The sequence below is a fragment of the Photinus pyralis genome, unplaced genomic scaffold (genome assembly GCF_008802855.1).
Source record: "Photinus pyralis isolate 1611_PpyrPB1 unplaced genomic scaffold, Ppyr1.3 Ppyr1.4_LG6, whole genome shotgun sequence".
In the NCBI taxonomy this organism is placed as follows: domain Eukaryota; kingdom Metazoa; phylum Arthropoda; class Insecta; order Coleoptera; family Lampyridae; genus Photinus; species Photinus pyralis.
The window spans coordinates 8,468,680-8,489,946 of NW_022170663.1; the positions used below are offsets into that span (position 1 = coordinate 8,468,680).

The following is a 21,267-nucleotide window of genomic DNA, read 5'->3' on the forward strand; positions in this document are numbered from 1 at the left end:
ATTGTGGGCGGTTACAAAAAAGTCACATGTGGCACTTTGGGGTTAGCATCAGCTGTTTTTTTGAACGATGTGAACAATTTCCTACAGTAACGGGAAGCAGTAGTGGATAAAAAATGAACAAAATTGTGTTTTTATTTTTATTTATGTTTAGTTGCTACGAAATTTCTCTTTCTTCTGAATTAAAGCAACCTACTATCGTGATTGCCATTCTAATAAGGAACAAAGCCCATACACTGCCCTATTTTCTTTCGCTTATAGAAAACATTAACTACCCCAAAAGTCGCATCTCTCTGTGGTTAGTAAATAAAAGATTAAACAAACAATAACATAACCTGTCACCTGTCAACGCACCTTTACGCGCGAAATTTAAAACCGAATTGTTGCAGGTTGAGAAGTGACCACAACATTGACAAATCCATAGAGATCCTTAACTTATGGCTTGAAAACGTTTACGAACAGTATCATTCGGTTAACACCAAATTTTCCGAAGACAAGAGATTCGATGACGAAACGGGATTCGCACATTGGTCCACCTCACGCTTTAAACATGTCATGTCAATGAGAGAAGAAGCGTTAAACTACGCTCGAAATGTGTGGGCCAATTATATACTTGTAAGCTTTCCAGTCTCAACTCTCAATACAGACTACATTTGTAGATGATCGACGCTGATGCATTCTTAATTGATCCGGATGTTTTAAACTCTCTAATTTCGAAAGACCTCACTGTGGTTTCGCCAGTTTTAAAATCGGTGGGATTATATTCGAATTTCTGGGCGGCAATGAGCAGTGATTACTATTACAATCGATCAGACGACTATGAACCAATACTCTATCGTCAAAAGGAGGGCTGTTTCATTGTCCCAATGGTACACTCTTCTGTTTTAATAAACTTAATGAAAGAAGAATCGGACCATCTCACTTATGATCCCGGAAAAGTACCTAACTACGATGGGCCAGTCGATGACATTATTGTTTTTGCACTATCCGCAAATAAATCAGGTGTTAGCTTGAATGTGTGTAACAATAAGGTGTTCGGTTTTATAATGGTGCCACTTGAACAAGACGATGACTTAGAATATGACTACTTACAATTAACTAATTTAAAGTTAGAAGTGCTAGTGGAAAATGAGCCATTGAGAGTGAATCAGTTATTCGAGCCCTATATTAGTTTACCTAAAAAAGACAAAATGACGTTTGACGAAGTTTACATGATCAACTTGTTACGAAGAGACGATCGGAGAAAACGCATGTTTGCCTGTTTTGACGAATTGGGCTTGGATGTCAACACACTTTCTGCCGTTGATGGAAAGTAAGTATTCATTTGTGCTAAGTATTTGTTTATAAATAATAATGGAAAATTTGTGAGGTTAAGGTTAAACGTCACAAGGTCACAAGTTTGAAATTTAAAGTGTTCCCATTTCTTAAATTACCCACCGGATCAAAAACGGGATTGTATTGTACAGGGTGTGCAGTACAAACTAGTAGGAAAAAGCATGAAAAAGCTTACACGCTTTAATGAAAGAGATATTACTCTAAACGAGAAATATATAAGACGATGTTTTATTGCAATATTCGATTTGAGCATTAGAACAATTATATGAGACCCACTGGAGTTCATATGCTCACATATTTGTGCAATATGTGGTTACACATTCATATGCGGGTGTACCACAAGTTTGCTTTAAGGCGAGTTTATGCTCGTAAAAAATAAAAATAAAAATAAGAAATAAGAATAAAAATAACAGCAAATGTAACCGTTTATACTGAAGTAAATAAGAAATTATTTTGAAAAAAAAACCGTCCTAAATATGCACGACCATGCATTTATCCTCTTTTGCCACCTTTTTAGAAAACTAGAACGTATAAGCACATTCAAATTCTTTTGTGGGGATCTAAGCGAGTGTGCTTTGAGCCTGCAGTGAGGCGATATTACATACATCATCAGTGGGTAAGTATGTTTTCCATTTTGTAACTGGTCCTCTCCTGGGAATAATTTGAATTTTTATGTTTTTTTCAGTGTTGTGCAAAGAAGTGCAATAAAATAAGTACACTTGATTACAAATATTTAACTCTTTTAACACAACAATAGCTTAAATTCTTAACAATAATTTGGGTACTTATTATGAAATATACGCGTGTAAATGTTTCAGTCGCCTGGATGCAGGGTAAGTTGTGAGCGGTGCTCGCTTTGGTAGTTAGTTCCAATCGCCCAAATGCTAAAACCAAGACTGAGACTTTTATGCGGTGAAGCCACTTTTATAGGCGTTCGTAGCTGTTCTTTGCGACCCGAGTTGCGACCGCTCAGTCTCGACCGATTGACGAGGCGGTGCTAGACGGAGCAAGGGGGGAAAGCGCTGTTTACAGCGCCACGTGCACTTTGTGGCTGAATATTGTTACAAATCTCCCTCTTTGAACCAGTTGTCGTTCCGGCACAGAGTTCATGGAAGCCGCGGCTTGACTTGTTCTGCTTATTTTGATCCTTAAGGGCTTTGTTGAGTAGGGATGGCGCCTCGATCTTCACGGCATTCCTCGTGGCTGGCCGCTTGCGGGGGCGTCTACGCCGGCGAATCTGGGGTATGGGTCCTTAGTTCCCTTCCCATACGTGGTACATAGGTCTCAGGTCTCGTGTGACGCCGGTAGTTTGGCAATGTGAAATGTTCAATATTTTGTCAAATTTTAGGCCCTATGCGCTGAAGATGTTACAAACTATTAAATTATGAAAATCTCAAATTCAAAAATGAAAAAAAATTTTGCAAAAATTAATTTTTTGTCATAGTACGTGTAGTTTGAGGTATTTTGCAGCATGATGTAGTTTTCCGAGACGTTTTCTTCACTCATTGCTGAATCTGAAACCAAAATTTTCCTATCAAAAATAATAGAAGAAGATAAGGAAAGTTTTTCTAACAAATATTCACATAAGCAACAATTTCTACTAAAAACTTATTTGTCGAGTGCAATAAACCCTTTATACTATAGTGCATATTATATTGGTTGCATAATTTTAATTTCGATCGCGCAAAAAATGTTATAAGCACGTCGAACGTTAAGGTTACCGTTCTCAGACAATAAAGTTGATGATTATTGACGCCAAGCAAAATAGTAGCATTGGAGGGATGTAAAACATGTAGAGGCTTTCCAGGTTGTTGTCGCCCAGATACGTGTAGTTTGAGGTATTTTGCAGCATGATGTAGTTTTCCGAGACGTTCTCTTCGCTCATTTCGGAATCTGAAACCAAATTTTTCTTATCAAAAATAATGGAAGAAAATAATGAAAAGTTTTTCTAGCAAATATTCACATAAGCAACAATTGACGTCAATTGTTTTCTACTAAAAAATTATTTGTCGAGTGCAATAAACATTTTACAGAAACTTCTTAAAGTTTGCGTTCCTTCGCTATCATGATGTAAGTACATAAGAACGGAAGTAACGACTTTAGTAAGGATTTTGGGTAGTTTCTGTAAAATTCCAAATCCTTGTCACAAAATGGCATATTAATTATGCTTCACAGTTTTTGTAAATTAATCCAAATAAACGCAAGCTAATTTTATATGGTGTATACCCCCCTCCCCCCCATTTTCTAAAGTTGAACTTGGCACCACTAAAGGCATGCGTATGCAAAATCTGAGACCAATTGGTTGTCGTATGTAAAAGTTATTCACGTTTTACTTTCAAAAACAGCATTTTAGGAAATCATTCGTGGGGGGCCCCCCTGTTATACTGCGAAATTTGATGGCCGTCTGGCACACCTTCAAGGTATAGGCTACCTACTGCAACAAATTCCAGGACTCTAGGACCATTTCCGTAGAAGTAGTTCGAAACGTACAAAACGCAACAATAGACATTTTTTTTAATTCTTAAAAAATGCGCACCTTCGGTGTCGCAGTTTTGTTAGTTGACAGTTTTTCTCGTCTAATTGCTAGGCAACAGATTTTCATTATCTTATCAATCCAAATTTACTCGGTAAAATACAAACCTCTTGTGCAATTATAAGTGAAAATTTGAGGTGTATCAAATGTTGTTTTAAACAACCAAGAAGTCCGAAATAATCACCTACAAATTTGCAATTGATTGACTGCCCGCCTGTCGGTGAGCGTTTTGACTGGGAATTTTGAGTCAACAACCTTATTCTTGCAGAAGAATTCTCTAAACGTAAATAGAAACATCTATTAATAACAAGCAGTACCTAGATTAGCCCAAACAATATATTATGTAGGTACATCATTAATTTATATCTTATGCCATTGCACGCCCTCTTTCAGAAATTGTATCCCCTCCATTTGCGGTTCTGTTTTAATAGCAATTGCGTTCAGGTCCAAAATGTTTCATTTTATTGGCCATCGGTTTGGAGATGACCGGACCGGACAAAATCTCTACACGCGCACTAATTTCGCTGTGATAAAGGTGAAAATCTTAGAGTTAGCCTTTTGGGATAAAGAATATTGAAGAGTGCCAATATACTGTGATAGAATACCTTAAGAATACTATAAAAACACCTGAAAATACACTGCACGTGTGCGAAAGGATGCCACCTGTTAAAATATAAATATAATAAGAATCACATTTATGCAATACAAGTTTTCAATGTTCAGATATAATATACGTCAATTTGAAAAGTGAATTTGAGATTCATCTACGTTTGTATTTTATCTACTAGTTTAATCGTTACATTCAATAACACCCCTATTACCATCTTCTGAGATATAGATGTGTATACATAGGTACCTACCTATTGCATATCGAGAATGAAGTGTCGAAAGAGGGTTCTCACAAAGGGGCTGTGGAGTTAACAACAGTTAAACTTAAAAAAATTGGAAAATTACCATAGTATGAATATTAAATGCCCAATAATTGAATGAGGGAGTTAAGAATTCATAATTCCCTAATATAACTCCCAAGGGAGTTATGGGTATATTTATACTTACTGTAACTAAGGCAATATTTGTTTAGTATAAAATAAACAATTTTTTTTGCGATTTTACATAATGTTGTTTTGCAATCGAGGAGAGATTTTGGAATATGAAATTATTAAGATTGCAGTTTGTGAACTGTTTACCAATTGATATTCCTGATTTAAATTCCATTTAAGTAACCTTCGATTGGTGCTCTTATTTAAATTCTTACGCATTTCTTTGGTAATCCATTAGTTTAAATGTAAATTAACTTGTAGTAGATTTTTTATTACCTTAGTTTGCCACTAGAGGCCATCCAAGTGTTATAGATGTCTTATTACAATAGTTCTTTGTTTTGCCGATAGAGGTCGTGCAGATGTTTTCTAGGGTATTTCTAATCCCATCTTTTCTTTAAGTTTATCTTGCCCACGAGCTGTATTTCTCGCGCAGTGAAGATTTTGCTTTGGTTATATGCAAATTATTTTTATTTGGTACGCCGTTACTTTCGTCTACTTGGATAAGGGCTTTTGGAATTGGCTGACACCATATATATTTGGAGTGATTCCTCGTTATCTTTTTGATGTCTGTGGCTGTGCTCTTTTGAAGCGTTTTACAGATTTGTATTTGCACTTAGTCAGTGCGAGATGTGTGGATTTATAACGCAACATTTTTCTTGATACGTAATTCTTAGGGCTTTACCTTCCCTCAATCCTCAAGTTCCCTCAACTCTCAAACGTCGCTTATAGTTTTCTCTCAAGTTCTCATCGTTCTTTCTCTTGGATTACCTTTTACGTTATGATCTACCTGGATATTACTTACGACCTACGCAGTACGTGAATGACACCGCATTTTTTCTTGGTCCCTCGATAATATTACGAATGATATTGGCGAACGTCACGCTTAGATTCCACCGCCATTTCAGTGAAACCAAACATGTTAGTAATTCTACAAACATTGAGAAGTTGTTTAATGGTTGGGATCTTTCACTTCGGCATTCGTTTCCTAATGCGGTGATGGAGCAGCTCTTAAACCATGCTGGTTTCGAATAGTTCCATTGGTTTTCTTAGCGCCATACGCTTTTCTTAGTTCGGCAGCATGTTCGGCAGTGACATCGACTCATGTTTCCGGGGTACCTTTAGGGCCCTGCCACCATGTAGCGGCGAGAACTTTGTTACGTAACTAAGGGGCTTATTCTGTAACGTGTAACGATGTAGTTACATAATGATTATGGTATCGCAACGACTTGCTCTATTCTGTACGCTACAATTGACTGTTTCGTAACGAAAATATCGCAGCAAATTTGTATGACCACAAATTTACTGCCAAATGGGAATGTGGTTGCCATCGACAAGATCTTATTGATGGTGGAGTCAAAACTGGCTAATAGAATACTGATATATGCTACACAAAAATGCGCTGAAGTGCCTTCGGTCTCACACGAGGACTTTGATAATTTTTTATTTTTATACGTGCAAATAGGTAATATGCGTAGGATAGGAGATATAATATCGGTCAAAATACTAATCGACGCGGATATGTAAAAATAAAATGTACATATACTTAGTGTTAACAGTTTATTTTCGGCCATAACAAGCGGTTACAACTAACATTCAGAAATAAACAATAATAAAACTTTCAGATATTTGTTACAACACAAACACTTCGCTTTGTATTCTATTGTACTACTAATGTAATTAAGCGTATTTTCCCTTTACATTATTAATGTTATTATTCGCTTAATTATCACGCACTTATCTATACAATTTAAAAAATGTAAGCTTAAGTAATGTGCTAAAAATGTAGGATGGTACAAAAATATGCTTTATAAGTAGATACCCACATCGATGCGTGGTGCGTTTTGTCAGTTGTGAGATTTTTCTTACATGGAGGGTAGTGGGCCGAAAAAACTCATTTTTTTATATCGAAGTTGTAATAGCGCGGAAAAATTGCAACTTATATAGATAAAACCGAGTATAAAACAAGAAAATTTTTTTTTTCAAAATCGGTTAACATCTACCGGTCGCGCAGAGGCCCTAAAGTTTGACAAAAATTTAATGTTTGCAATTTTTTTCATTTTTGAATTTGAAATTTTCATAATGTAATAGTTTGTATCATCTTCAGATAGAGTCTAAAAACATTGTGTTTTAATTTGGTTTAGATCAGTAGACTCTACCTGAAGATGTTACAAACTATTACACTATGAAAATTTCAAATTCAAAAATGAAAAAATTGCTAAAATTAAGTTTTTGTCAAACTTTAAGATCTCTGCACGACCGGAAGATCTTAACCGATTTTTAAAAAAAATTCTTGTTTTGTTTATATACTTAATTCGCATATTTTCCGCGCTTTTACAACTTCGAATGAGTTTGGCCCACCCTGGGTAAGCGGCCGATATCGGTAAACGTACAAGGTTTCGGAACTAAAATTTGCACCTCCTACTGACCCACTTTATGGAAAATCTACAAAAGAAGAATGCTCGAAAACGTCGAGTTTGTATTGAATGATTTCACCCCACTTTTCAGCGGGTGTGAGATTCAGGATGAAACTAAAATTATATGTTTAAGCATTTGTTCTGATGTTAATTGATTGATTGCAAATTTTAGTTGGGACAGCCTTGATACCGAAGCAATGCAATGTAACATAACAAACGTCATATTCGGCCCTTTGATGTATCACTAACGTTAAACTTAACGTGCGTAATCTGTCAAAAACGTCAACGCAAAATACCGTTTTTTAGCAGATAACCTGCACGTTAACTTTGACGTTTCTGATACATCACAGCGCAGAATGTTCCTATGCAGACGTATAAATAAACTTAAATACTAAGAATGTATTAGTGCCATGTGACAATACTTTGAATTTAACTTATTGCCGTCCTTGGTCTATTTAAAATATTACAAATTTATTTGACGTCCCCTGTACTTCGAAGAGGCGCTGACTTACAATATAGCAATCCAATAAGAGTCCTTGTATTTGAGTTGCTAGAGACTTATGTTATGGTCAGTGGTCTACGCTGATGTGACAGATCATTTGAAGTTGCGGCTGGTCATATTCTGAACAAGGAATGCTGAGGAAATACAGAAAGGGTTCCTTGGGTTCGGTAAAGTAAAGTAAAGGGAGAACACGGACACTTATGAGATCAATCGAAAATTGCCATTTGAATGAAGCGGCATTTTTTACATTTATCATTTACGTGTAAAAAAGATGTGCATTTGTTATACAGCGAATTGGTACATTATCGCTACAGTAACGTATTGTCCAGCTCCGAACGGCGAATGCTTCTGTGGCTGATGTTTCCATTTAATCTGCACAGGCTGGTCATGCCCACCCTCATAGCACCACCAAATGCCTGCTGTGACCGTTGAGAACCAGACATGTGTCGTTCTTCTGTCCTTTGTGATCCTCTCCACGTTCGCGAGAGAGCGGTGTGCATTTTTCTCGTGCCCTCCTAAAAACAGACATTTGAAAATGAATACTCCTAAATCGCACAATGAAGGTAGCAGTCAGTTTAGTATTTTTTCTGTTTAATTTGACTAATGGAGTAGTTTTTTCTGTGTAAAGCCACCTGGAGGTCAAAAACTTAGGATAGACATCCTAGTGAACCCCCAAACAACCTTTGGAATACTCTCCAGAAGTGATATCGACTGGACTATAAGTAAATAACTAGACACCAACTCTTACCTTAATTTCTATCATCCTACACGAATAAATAATCGGATTTGCTAAAGTTTTCAATATAATCAGTACGTTTGTGAACCACGATATGTAGAAAAACATGTGAATGTTCTCCGTACGTATTCTTTCCAATTCCTTCCCACTGTAGAGGCACCCCTTTGGACATATAATCAAATACGTTATCACCGCGGGCAACCATCCAACTACGCACGAGCCCAAAATAAATAACGTCGTATAAATCGCCTTAACGTTTCCTTCCATTTGTCGCTGTTGCGAATTAATGCCATGCCGATTTGTCCTCACTCCCCTATATCGTGTACTGCCGCTTCTCGACAGTTGCGACCATATTTTCTGCTGTTTTCTGACCAGCAGAAGAATGTGCGTATAACAGAAGATCATCAGGATCAGCGGCACGAAGAAAAGCGACGAGAAAACGATTCTAAATTTGATTTCTGACAAAAATGATAGCGTAACACAGCCAACCTCCCAAAAGTCATCATCCGAAACCGTAAAAAAGTAGGTTTTTATGAATGCGATTGGAATGATCCATAGTAGTATGACGGTGATTGTCGTTTTCCTCGTGGTCATGATGGATATGTAATGGAGCGGTTTCAAAATGCCCAAGTAATGGTTGATACTTAAAGCCAACAGGTGCATTACGGTGATTATTACACCACTTAGGCGGTACATTTCGATCGTTAACAGTGCTAAACACGATGCTATTTCGATTCCGTACACTTTCGGTAGATAGCTATTTAATAGCAACCCCAAACCTAGCAGTGCGGATGTACACGCGTCAGCAGCCGCTAGACTTAGGCTAATGTGAAGCGTTGGCGATAACGGCCGTCGAATCCAATGTACCGCCAGTAACACCCTAAAGTTGATGATTATTGACGCCAAGCAAAATAGTAGCATTGGAGGGATGTAAAACATGTAGAGGCTTTCCAGGTTGTTGTCGCCCAGATACGTGTAGTTTGAGGTATTTTGCAGCATGATGTAGTTTTCCGAGACGTTCTCTTCGCTCATTTCGGAATCTGAAACCAAATTTTTCTTATCAAAAATAATGGAAGAAAATAATGAAAAGTTTTTCTAGCAAATATTCACATAAGCAACAATTGACGTCAATTGTTTTCTACTAAAAAATTATTTGTCGAGTGCAATAAACATTTTACAGAAACTTCTTAAAGTTTGCGTTCCTTCGCTATCATGATGTAAGTACATAAGAACGGAAGTAACGACTTTAGTAAGGATTTTGGGTAGTTTCTGTAAAAGTCCAAATCCTTGTCACAAAATGGCATATTAATTATGCTTCACAGTTTTTGTAAATTAATCCAAATAAACGCAAGCTAATTTTATATGGTGTATATGGTAAATACCTACGGGCTGATTCAAATTTTATTCAACTACTATTCAATTTTACTGTTACCTTTTGACAATGGATTAACATTGTGTAAGGGCTAGTCAGGACAGTAAAAGAATAAGATTACATAGTTGCAATTTACAAGGTTTAAATTAAAAAGTAAATAAATTTATTTGCAGATGTTTACGAATTCGTCGATTTTATAGATTGCATTTTGAAACTCATAACTCTTTTAATTTTAACCTGAATTCCCTGAAAGTCTTTATATTTTTCATGGTGCTGGGGAGGTTGTTGAAGAGCTTAAGTTAGATACCGGCACAGAGAAATCTCGTTGCCTTCTTGTGCTGAAATTGTGTAAGTCCCCATTGCGCACAAACTTATGCTGATTTTTATATATGTACAGTAAAACCTCCAGTACGAAAATAGACGGCAGAGTGGGAAGACCAAGCTGAATAAAGTGGGATTTGCATGATTCCCATTTCTTAATACCCACCAAGCAGCGCAATATTCTTTGCTGCACCATAAACACTTTTGATGCGTATGTAGATGTAATATGTTAGACGATTCTAAAGAAATAGCCGATAAATTCAATAAAAGATTCGTAAATGGTCCTCAGGAAATTGTAAACTCCATGCAATCCAATAATCTAAGTTATACGGGATGTAAATTCAACAACATAAAATCTGTCACAAATAGTATGTGTGCTCTTCCTTTCACCACCGATGAACTATTACTCGTCCTAAATAAAATAAAATCAAAGAAGACATCAGGACCAGATGATATCCCCACAAATTTGTTGAAATCTATTGCACCAATAATAATTTTTCCGTTAACGTTTCTAATTATTCTATCCTTTGCTCAAGGTATTTTTCCCGCTCAATTAAAAATGTCTATAGTTCATCCAATCCACAAGAAAGGTTCAACGCATGATGGTAACAACTATAGACCTATATCTGTCAGTCCGGTGCTGTCAAAAGTCTTCGAGTATGCTATGCTCGATAGATTAACCGGTCATTTACATAAAAATAATATCATAACAAACCGACAACACGGATTTCGTACCGGATATTCTACTATGTCCGCCATAAACTCATTTCTCAGCGACGTAATTTCTCACCTTGAAAATAAGCGACATGTAATAGGAATGTTTTGTGACCTAACAAAGGCTTTTGACTGTGTCAACCATAAAGTCTTGATTGAAAAATTAGAGTTTTATGGAATCCGGGGTGTAGTCTCGGAATGGTTCCTATCCTACTTATGGAAGATCTCAGTATGTAGAAATAAAGTGCAAATCCAATTCCAAGATCACAAAGTTCTCATCGTGCCTTTTGCCGATGAACATTGGCGTACCACAGGGCTCGATTTTAGGGCCAATCCTGTTTCTTTTATTTATCAATGATATTGTTTTCATTTTGAACTCTGTAATCATGTATGCGGATGACACTACTGCAATAGTTTCCGGTAAAACTATTCTTGACCTACAACAACGGGCAAGTTGAATTCTATCGACGCTTCAAGAGTGGTTTAATTTTAACAAACTTCATTTAAACAATAGCAAATCGTACTGCATTTTATTTTCTTCTATTTCTCCCACCACCGATGTATCCCTTCTTGCTAATGTTCCAGTGCAACAATCAGGGAAATACCTGGGAATGTGCTTGGATACAAAATTAAACTGGAAGTGCCACTGCTTATGCTTGATAAAAAAGCTTAATGTTTGTTGCTTTCAAATCCGTAGTATCAGACAGTTGATTGGTGTATATTTCACATTGTCCTTCTATTATGCGGAGGTTCAGTCAAGGTTATGTTACGGTGTTCTTTTCTGGGGATCATCTACACTGGCCGCTAAAGTTTTTATTGTACAAAAACGTATAATACGATGTTTATTGGGCATAAAGCAGCGGGAGTCATGCCGACCATATTTCATCAAATATAACATCCTCACCCTTCCATCGCTATATATATTGGAAGTATCAACACATATCTACAAAAATAAACACCAACTTAGGCGCAACAATGAATTTCACTCGTATAACACCCGAAATAAAGGAGACCTTAGTATACCCATGGCAAGGTTAAAAGCGCAAAACAATCTCCAAACTCTGTAGGAATCAAACTATTCAACCACCTCCCAACCTCAATTTTAAAAACCAGCATACGCTCAAAGATTTTAAAAGATCAATAAAAAATATTCTAAGCGAAAATGCTTTTTACACTGTCGACGAGTTTTTAGAAGTAAGTAAGTGCTCAAGGTTTTAAGTTATGTTATGTTATCTTTCTGTTAAATTACGTCAATGTTGTCTTTCCCTTTCTCTTTCTTTTTTCTTCATTTTGTGACATGTCCTAATACAATATTATATTGTCAACAGGAAACAATAAAACTCCGCCCCTCTTTGACTTTTCCTTTTACACTTGTGCTCACTTTAGAGACAACATTTCTACTTTTTATCGAAGATATTTAAAAAATAGTGATGTTTACATTTTTGCCTGTTCAGTATACGAGTTTATACTTTTCTCCAAGAACATGAGGATTCCTTATGTGACTAATGAAAGGGTGCAAAAAAACAACTGAATGTCGCTTTATTATGGGAAATAAAATGTTAAACAACTTTCATATAGAAAAATTTTGTTGTATACAGTCGATAATTAGCGAGTTTTATACATAATGGACACCCTGTATATTAATTAATGCTATATGACTATGATTTAATAGGCGTTCTTTTTTTTCAGGCAACTAAATGACAGCGTTCTTCAACACATAACGTTTTTAAAAGGCTATTACGATCCCTACCATAAAAGGTAAGCGCAATATTAATATTCCTTACAATTGATAATTATTCTTTTCGAAGTACGCGAAAATGTAGTTCAAAGTAACGGTACTGTGTGAATGGTGCACAATGTCAGTTTAAAATTGGTCATTATTCTGCATTCAAATATGACTATATCGAAAGCAACTACCACCACCTAGCAAAAACATTTGAATTTTCAAATAATTACATTGTAGGATTTTTTGCTAGTGTTCTGCTTCCACCGCTTGCACACGAGATGGCGCCTATCATTAATGTGCGATAAAGTCAGTAGATATAGAAAGTACCGCAATCATCCGCCATTTTTGGGCAAATTTGCTGCCAACTTAAAAAAATTGACAAATAAAATCTGAATAGCTGTAATTTTTTTATAACCTAACTTCATAGTACTGTCATGTTTTATAAAAATATATACAGATATCTCCAAACAGGTGGAACAATCCCTAACATTAAAGTTACTAGAATGTGGTAACTTCCGCCATTTTTGGGCAAAAATCATGCGTTCTCTCTCTAACACACGAGCCCAATGGATTGCGGTACTTTCTATATTTAGTGACTTTAATGTGCGATTTTTAAATTAACTAGAATGTCAGTTCGACTATCCAATTTTCGCAATTCAGAAATAAAGCGGTCTGTGTTTTAATGAAAGGCCTTCGACCGTAAAGGTAGATATAATGTTCTTAGCGTCAAAAAGGTGAATTGACTTGCAGAAAGTAAAGTTACGCCTTCGCCAATATTGTGCGAAATGTAAACTTTTAAACCACCCTTGAGATTATAGCTTAAAATGGAAGTGGGTAACTTCTAAAACAAAGGTTGTACTATTTGCTTGGGAACTTACTATGGACACGAGGCAAATAAAAATGAAGATAACGTTACTTTAACATTCTCAAGGTTCCTATAATAAACCTACTATTGCACATCGCGTTTATTTAGCACCTACTTCCATTTACGAAATCGTATTACATTTTTCTGAATCTGATTTTACAAAGATCAATTAATGTTACAACCACTTTCTACAATTCAAGTTTCAAACTTGATTAAAAATGTACTAATTTTAATTTTAAAGCATTATGCCAGGTGCAAATACGACGTTAATTGCAAGTTGGATTGTTTCACACAACGTAAATCTTAACCTACATAAAAGATTTATGGTGTGAAATTTTACTGACAAGCGTGTCATCAATCAGACAGCCGTGACTTAATTTCCAATTAAATTTGCTTTAATTCTCAATTTATCGTTTTCATAAAAAAGTGTACTTGGCCGATTTTTTTTACCCTAATTAATGTGATGCGTTGATCTTTAGGTTTACCTTCTACATTTTATTAATAGCTAGATTAACTTAGATCTCGAATGCCGTTTGTTTAGCAAATAGAGTTCAGTACATTGAATTTAAGTACCCTAATTTGTTCCTTTAATTAGAGCTTCATAATTTCCCGTCCTAAAACTTAGATTTTAATAGCAAACGCTGTTATACATCGGCAATAAAAACGAATTCATAATCAAGTACACCAACGAAAAAAGCAGTTTTGTAGGGCAAACGTATAAAAGATGTCGTTCATTCTTAGCGTGCGAATTAATGTGAACTTTTATTGTTTCAGACCCATGACGTTCGGTGAAATTGGATGCTTTCTCAGCCATTATAACATATGGAATGAGGTGGGTATAACAGTTTTCGTTTACACGCCATTAAGCATTTACGCGGGTTTTTGAATCCGGATTATTTTCGTGAAGGGTATATAGTCCACAACTGAAATAATAGCTGCAATTCAAGAAAGCAAAATGTTTACGAAGGATTAATCTAGGAGAAAAATCATATTCGATTATGTTAGATATTTCGATGTAACGAATCTGTAAGGCGCATTTATGCGTTTCAATTTTGCCGATAGATGAGGCAATTTGGAGTGAGCGATAGAAAAACGGTTCCTACATATCGGAAATCTCGTGGTGTAATTCATACTCCACTCAGCAAGTGGAAATTGGCAATTTTAATCTCGTGATTCTGTATCACCCTTTGAGTTTTTGTGCGCCAACATCTGTCGGTTTAGAGTTTAAATAATGTATGTAATTGCACAACGAAATGTAGATAGTAGCATTGCCCAATTAAATTGAATAATTTTGCATTTCGTACTCAATTGACGGCACGTCGTTTTTAGCGATCATTTAATAGTCTCCCGCTATGTCTTTTAATTTGGCGTTTACCATTAGTATAGACTGTAAACAATTTTCATGGTGCTTCTGTTGGAGACATTAGATTAAAAGTTTTTAATGCAGTAATAGAAAAATGTATTCACTCACCGTTGAATGCCGGTACTGATTTTAAAGTCTATTTCAGGTCGTCATGCATGAATACAGGACTATTCTCGTTTTAGAGGATGATGTACGATTTGAACCTTTCTTTAGAGCGAAAGTGGAACGCCTAATGGACGAACTCGATAATCTTGGCGAGTGGGATTTGGTGTAAGTATTTTACTTTTATACTCCCTTTTATCAAATTCATCGATTTTCTTTTATGCGTGAAGCCCTGACTTACGATTTGACGACTGCATTCGTCTCTAATTTTCATAATCTATTTTTCTTTGACACAACGAAACGATATTTCAAAATTTTGAGAAAAGATAGGCCAGAAGTATAAAGCGTATACAAATATTAGTGTCGAACTATTTGAGTGACAAATTCAGAACCGTGTAACACAAATAATACCTCAACTGAAACATCGTGTTTAAATTCGGAATGAAAACGTACATATGTTTCGCACGAACGGCTTATGTACATAAGAAGTTGGGAAAGACAGGCGCCCTACGCGGGTTAATACCTATGTCAACTACAGCTCTTATTTGATATACTACTACGGAAGATATATGTGTGTTTATTTATGCTTCGTTTTGCGAAAATCGTATCTCACAATCTCCCAATATTTTAATTGCAGATATTTCGGGCGTAAGCGCTTACAAGAAAAGGAAGAGCCTTGGGTGGAAGGCTCCAAAATGCTCGTAAAAGTTGGTTATTCATATTGGACGTTGGGATACGCGTTGAGTTTAAGTGGGGCACGCAAGCTTTTAGCCGCCGAACCTCTTAGTAGATTACTTCCAGTTGACGAGTACCTACCGATATTGTTTGACAGACATCCAGTCAGCGAATGGAAGGAGCAGTTCCCTAAAAGAGATTTGATCGCGTTTTCAGTGGCTCCTTTGTTACTCTATCCAACGCATTACACGGGAGAGAAGGGCTACATTAGCGACACCGAAGATTCTAGCACAGTCAACGTACCTTCAATACCTGCCAGATCTGACTTATAAATTTAGTTTGTAATTTCTTGTGTGCCATTATAAATAACTTTTGCTTCAATTATTACGTGACAAAAGCATTTGTATTAATATTGAAAGGAATAAATTACATTTTTTTAGAGAAAGTTTTTTAGATCAGCATTAAATGTCACCTTATTTCAGGTAGTATTCAGCGAAACAAGGCGTCATTTTTATGGTAAGTTAAATATAGAAATTGCGATGTATTTATCTGAAACAGTGTTTGACAATTCAACTAAAATTCGACTCAAAATGGATATCAGCTCATACTGGGTTACGTAAACGATAGTTTAAGCTCAACAATTGTAGTTTTAAATATAAAGGTTTTATATTCAAAGATTGTAGGTGGTGTATTGTGGATGCTACTACCTAATTTATATGATCCAACGTCGTGTGCGGACAATTCGCACCGGAATAATTCGCATCCGGATAATTCGCACACGGACATTTCGCACCCGGACCATTCGCACTCGAAAAATTGGCTCCCGAATAATTCACACCCGGATAATTCTGTAAATCTTTGGTTTATTAAAATTAAATATTTTTAAGAGGCTACTAGGCGATTGCCTTTACAGAATGTATGTAGTAGTGCACATCTTGGTAAACATCTACTTCATGGAAAAATGTTTCAAATAATAGTTATTTGGTCTTTCATTTTCAACACATCGCGATTCTTTAAGTATTTCCATTTCTTAAATATAATCACGCTGGTTTTTTTTGAAGTTGTATGAAGAGTCTGATATAGTTAAATCCTGTAATTTAAGAACACATAATTTTTATCTACTGCGCTTTCGTTTTGAGAAAATAAAGATAGGTAACTGAAACGTCTTTTGTGGAGTAATTAAATACCAAATAGTTATACCTAGTTATAGTATATCTACAATATTATGTGTAATATTCGCTACTTTTGAGACGCTCTTAATATTAAAACAGAATCAACATAATACCGTACACAATTTTAACGTTCCCTTACATAAAGATTTCTTAATGAAGACACATAAAAAATTGTTCTTTATTTCTTTAGTTGAAAAGGGTGACAAAGGAAATGAATTAAATTTATTTTAGACAAAACGAGTATGTATAAATGACAATAGAACAATGCATTTCATAGATGGCACTAAATTTGGATAAGTAATTAAGATACCTAATAGGTATTATAATTAAAGGTAAATTTGAAAAGACCCCGATAACACAAATTGCGCTTCATAAAGAAACAATAAGAGAAATATCGTAATGACATCCTTTCTATTATTTCTGGAAGATGAATAGGGTTTATTACAAGGTAAAAGTAATTACGTCCGAAAAATCAGGTTTAAGTACGTATGACCACAACTAATTAGAACTTTAACGCCTGTATAGTATCTTCATTCTTGAACGTTTGACAGAGTGGTATTTTAAAATTTATCTGAGCACGGGTTTTGATTTTGTGTATACTTTTTTTTTAATTTTAAAAAAATTTTTTTCTGGGGGTAGTGTATGGTGGTGTTCAGAAAAGGTAAGTTTCCAGTTTTCTTAGAACCAGTTTTACGTTTCTTTGACCACATATGGCTATATGTTGATCATTGGTATTGGTAAAATTACACTAACTGCTTATTTTTTTGCGTTATCTTTGCTACAACTATGGTAGTGAATGAACTTAAAAGTTTCTTTTTGATTTTCTTACTGTTATTTATTTTATAGTTTGAAGAGATATGGAAAAATTCTGGCACTTTTTTAAGAGATTGTTAATAATCAAAACAGTAAGGGTTTTGAAAATCTTGAAACGTTTTAGGAACAGGTCGATATTGATGATTTTTTCTTTTAAATGTTTGTAATTATTAAGTACCTATATACTTCCTTTTTAATTTTTGTATGGCATACCTAGTACTAAAGCAAAACCCTTAGCATTGGTAATTGCGCAACAAGGAAGACAGGATATCATTGGAAAGGCTTTCCTTCTCTGAATTTGGTGAGACTATAATTTTTTAGATTTGATATTTTCGAAATATTTTAAAAGTAAGTTGAGGGCGCCCTGTTGTTTATGTCATTGGAAGGATGTCGGGCCGATCACTATGTAATAATAATAATAATAATAATAATCCATCTTTATTCTTTTGAATGGTTTCCCATTATAGAACATGTCAATGTTTGATCTACATTCTAGCTTAACTAATAACTAATTGTACATTTTTTTTAAATTTTTAATTAGAAAGCTTAAACGGAAAGCTTAAGCTTGAAGAACTCGTTAAATGAATAAAAGGCAATGCGTGAAAGTATGATTTTAATCTTTTTTTGTATATGTTCATATCTTCGTTTTTCTTCAATCTCAAGCTATCCGGTATGTGATTAAATATTTGGGTACATATGTATATAGGGTTTTTTTCAAAATGAGCAGTACGATGACATGGTGTGCTGAGTTTTTCAGCGTACCTTGTTGACATACCTTTATTGAAATGCGAATTTTTCTTAAACGTATGTAAATTTGTATAAGTGTGCAGTATACACTTGTATATGAATGCCGTAAACACTGTCATAATTTTATGTCTAATAAATAACGGTTTGCAATGCTCAATACTACTAGCGAATGATATTCTTCTTAAAATTTGTTTCTGCAGGAGCAAGATTCGCTGACAATCCGAAGCCATGCCCCAGATAAATAAATTCTCCTCAAAGACTCGACACTTACAAGATTTCTAAGCGATAGTACCGCAAAGCTTGTACTTCTGAGTTTCGCACATACCTTGTCGATCTGGTCAGACCAGTTTAGTGTATTTGAGACATTTGTCCCTAAAGATCTTTCTGTACTTGTTTCTTGCAGCTCAACCCCTCCGTAGTCCGTCCGTAGTTCATTCCGGACAAGCTTTTGTTTGTTATTTGGATTACGAAATTGAATAATTGTGGTTTTATCCACATTTAGAACTAAATTATTGAACGAGCACCAGTCATTCATGCATTGAATTACTTCGTTAACTTTATGTTGACATTCGGTAAACGTTTTCGCCCCTATTATAACTGAAGTATCGTCAGCAAATTTGCATATTTTTAAGTTATCAATTTTTTCAAAAGCATCATCTAGTTTGTTGACAAATATAACGAATAGAAAGGGGGCAAGTATCGATCCCTGAGGGGTACCGTACTTAACCTGCGCAGTTTGTGATCTGTATTTGTAGTTACTTATGGCCTTGTGATGTTCCGTTATTTCTACCGTTTGAGTTCTGTCGGTTAGAAATGAATGTACGAGTTTCAGAGCCACGCCTTCAACACCATAGCTTTGTAATTTTTTACATAATATATCTTTGTCTATAATATCGAATGCACGAGATAAATCAAAAAATACCCCGGCAACATATTCTCGCTTATCCAGTGCTTTGTAGATGAAGTCGATAGTGGAAAGTATAGCTCGCTCGGTTGAACCACCTCGTATAAATCCATCTTGGGTTTGGTTTATGAGATTATTTTTTTCAAAATACTTATACAAACGGGCCAGTATACATTTTTCTAAAACTTTGGAAAATATGGAGAGTATGGAAACTGGCCTGTAGTTTTGTATCTCATCCTTGGCTTTTTTTTTATGTACCGGGACAACTCTAGCATGTTTTAGCGCCGTAGGGAAAACTCCGCATGAAAAACATTCATTAATAAGGTGCGTTAATGGTTTACTTATACTTTGAACTATGTCCTTTATTAAGAAGGCTGGTAAATGATCTATTCCTGGGGATTTGTTAGTGGGCATACTGCAAATTATCTTAATTAATTCTTCTTCATCTACAGGAGATAGAAAGAAGGAATGACTTGTACGTTTCTCATCCAGATCATACTGGCTATTGTTGTTGATGGTAAGCATAAGGTCATTAATACTGTCTATGAAATAGTCCTTGAATAACTCACAGGAGACTTGAGGATCCTGCACAATTTGACCATTGTGCTTAATTTTAATGCTTTGGTCCCTATGTTTTCCTTTATATTCCCTGTTAATTATTTTCCATGCCGCTGTGGAGATGTTATTTGAGTTAAATAGCTGCATGTCGTAGAATCTTCTTTTTTCACTCTCAATGAGCTTAATGTGGGCCTTTTTGGCGTTTTTATAAAAGTCATTGTAGGAATTGTGATTAAAGTTCTTTTTCAGCCAGTGTAGATTACGTAAATGGGCGGCGCTCTGTCGGACTTCGTTATTAACCCAACCCTTCGTCTTATTAGATAGAGGTTTATATTTGAGAGGAAAAGTAGTATCAAATAAGTTTGCTACCAGACTCGTGAAGTGATCGAATCTTTCATTTATGCATGAGTGATTATCATATATGAAATCCCATGATACTTCCTTTATCTGATTGCGGAAGTTAGCCCGTTCCCTAAACCCAAAATTTCTTCTGGCGTACTTTAAGTTGAATGCACTGACATTTTCATTTTCTAAAGGAAATTGCAGCTTGATAGCAAGGTGATCAGAAAAACCTGTTTCTAGTACTTTGCTGTGAGGTTGTGTTCTGAATTACAATATATATTATCAATTGAGGTGCACGAGTTTAAAGTTACCCTGGTTGAATTTGCAACAGTTGCGCGCAAATTGTAAGAAAATATGATATCTAAAAAGAAATATCGCTGTGTATTAGCCGCACTGGTATCCAAAAGATTTATGTTTTGGTCACAGCAGATAAAAATATACTTATACCTAGGAGTAGCTAAATCTAGTAATGAACTTAACTTATTATAAAAAATGTTAACATTCCCTGCAGGAGATCTATACATAGATATAACCAAAAAATTTTGATTATTTATAACAAATGTTATGGCGCAATATTCCATATCTTTTTCTATGCTTACAGTGTGAAAAGATATTTGTTGAGAATGCACATTAAAACCTGTTCTTACAAAAATAGCTGTACCACCACCACGACTCAGTTTCCTGCAAAAGAATGCTTCTAGTCTATAGTTATCGAGAACAAAAGATGCTACTTCTTCTTCGGAGTACCAGTGTTCACATAAACATACAATATCACAGGAATTATGTTCGAGAAAAACATTTAATAGATTTCTCTTCATACGCGCACTTTGACAGTTTAAGTGAAGAAGTGTAACAGAATTACTATTGCTTAATTGTTTTTCCACTATACCTGATTGGTTTGTGTACTGTTGGCCGTTGGTATTACTCAAAGGGATTGATTTGCGCATCAAATCCGTTTATTTGATCGTCCACATTCGCCGTATTTGCCAAATGTACGTCACTATCCATTAAATCGCCCACTTCCCTTAATTCCTCA

General features: G+C 35.5%; 2 protein-coding genes across 2 annotated transcripts in view; one reads left to right on the forward strand and one right to left on the reverse strand.

Moving 5' to 3' along the window:
• Window positions 1-7: 7 nt before the first annotated feature.
• LOC116173237 (glycosyltransferase 25 family member-like) lies at window positions 8-16,136 on the forward strand. The gene is made up of 7 exons (XM_031490587.1): window positions 8-295; window positions 387-612; window positions 657-1,309; window positions 12,654-12,722; window positions 14,330-14,387; window positions 15,064-15,188; window positions 15,658-16,136. Exons 1-7 carry the CDS (start codon window positions 114-116, stop codon window positions 16,025-16,027), a joined length of 1,683 nt encoding a protein of 560 aa, XP_031346447.1. The 5' UTR covers window positions 8-113; the 3' UTR covers window positions 16,028-16,136.
• LOC116173244 (beta-2 adrenergic receptor-like) overlaps window positions 6,575-21,267 on the reverse strand; it is a 97,105-nt gene continuing 82,412 nt past the window's right edge. Inside the window, exons 2-3 of the mRNA XM_031490595.1 lie at window positions 8,570-9,597; window positions 6,575-8,336 (exon numbers count right to left, since the gene is read on the reverse strand). Coding sequence (XP_031346455.1) covers window positions 8,130-8,336; window positions 8,570-9,589 — 1,227 coding nt within the window. The 5' untranslated portion in view covers window positions 9,590-9,597 and the 3' untranslated portion in view covers window positions 6,575-8,129. The remainder of the gene's footprint in view (window positions 8,337-8,569; window positions 9,598-21,267) is intronic.

Coding starts and splice junctions, on each gene's coding strand:
- LOC116173237 (XM_031490587.1), top strand. CDS start 114: ATGAACAAAATTGTGTTTTTATTTTTATTTATGTTTAGTTGCTACGAA. Junction 296..386: donor AAAAGTCGCATCTCTCTGTG/GTTAGTAAATAA, acceptor GAATTGTTGCAG/GTTGAGAAGTGACCACAACA. Junction 12,723..14,329: donor TACGATCCCTACCATAAAAG/GTAAGCGCAATA, acceptor TTATTGTTTCAG/ACCCATGACGTTCGGTGAAA.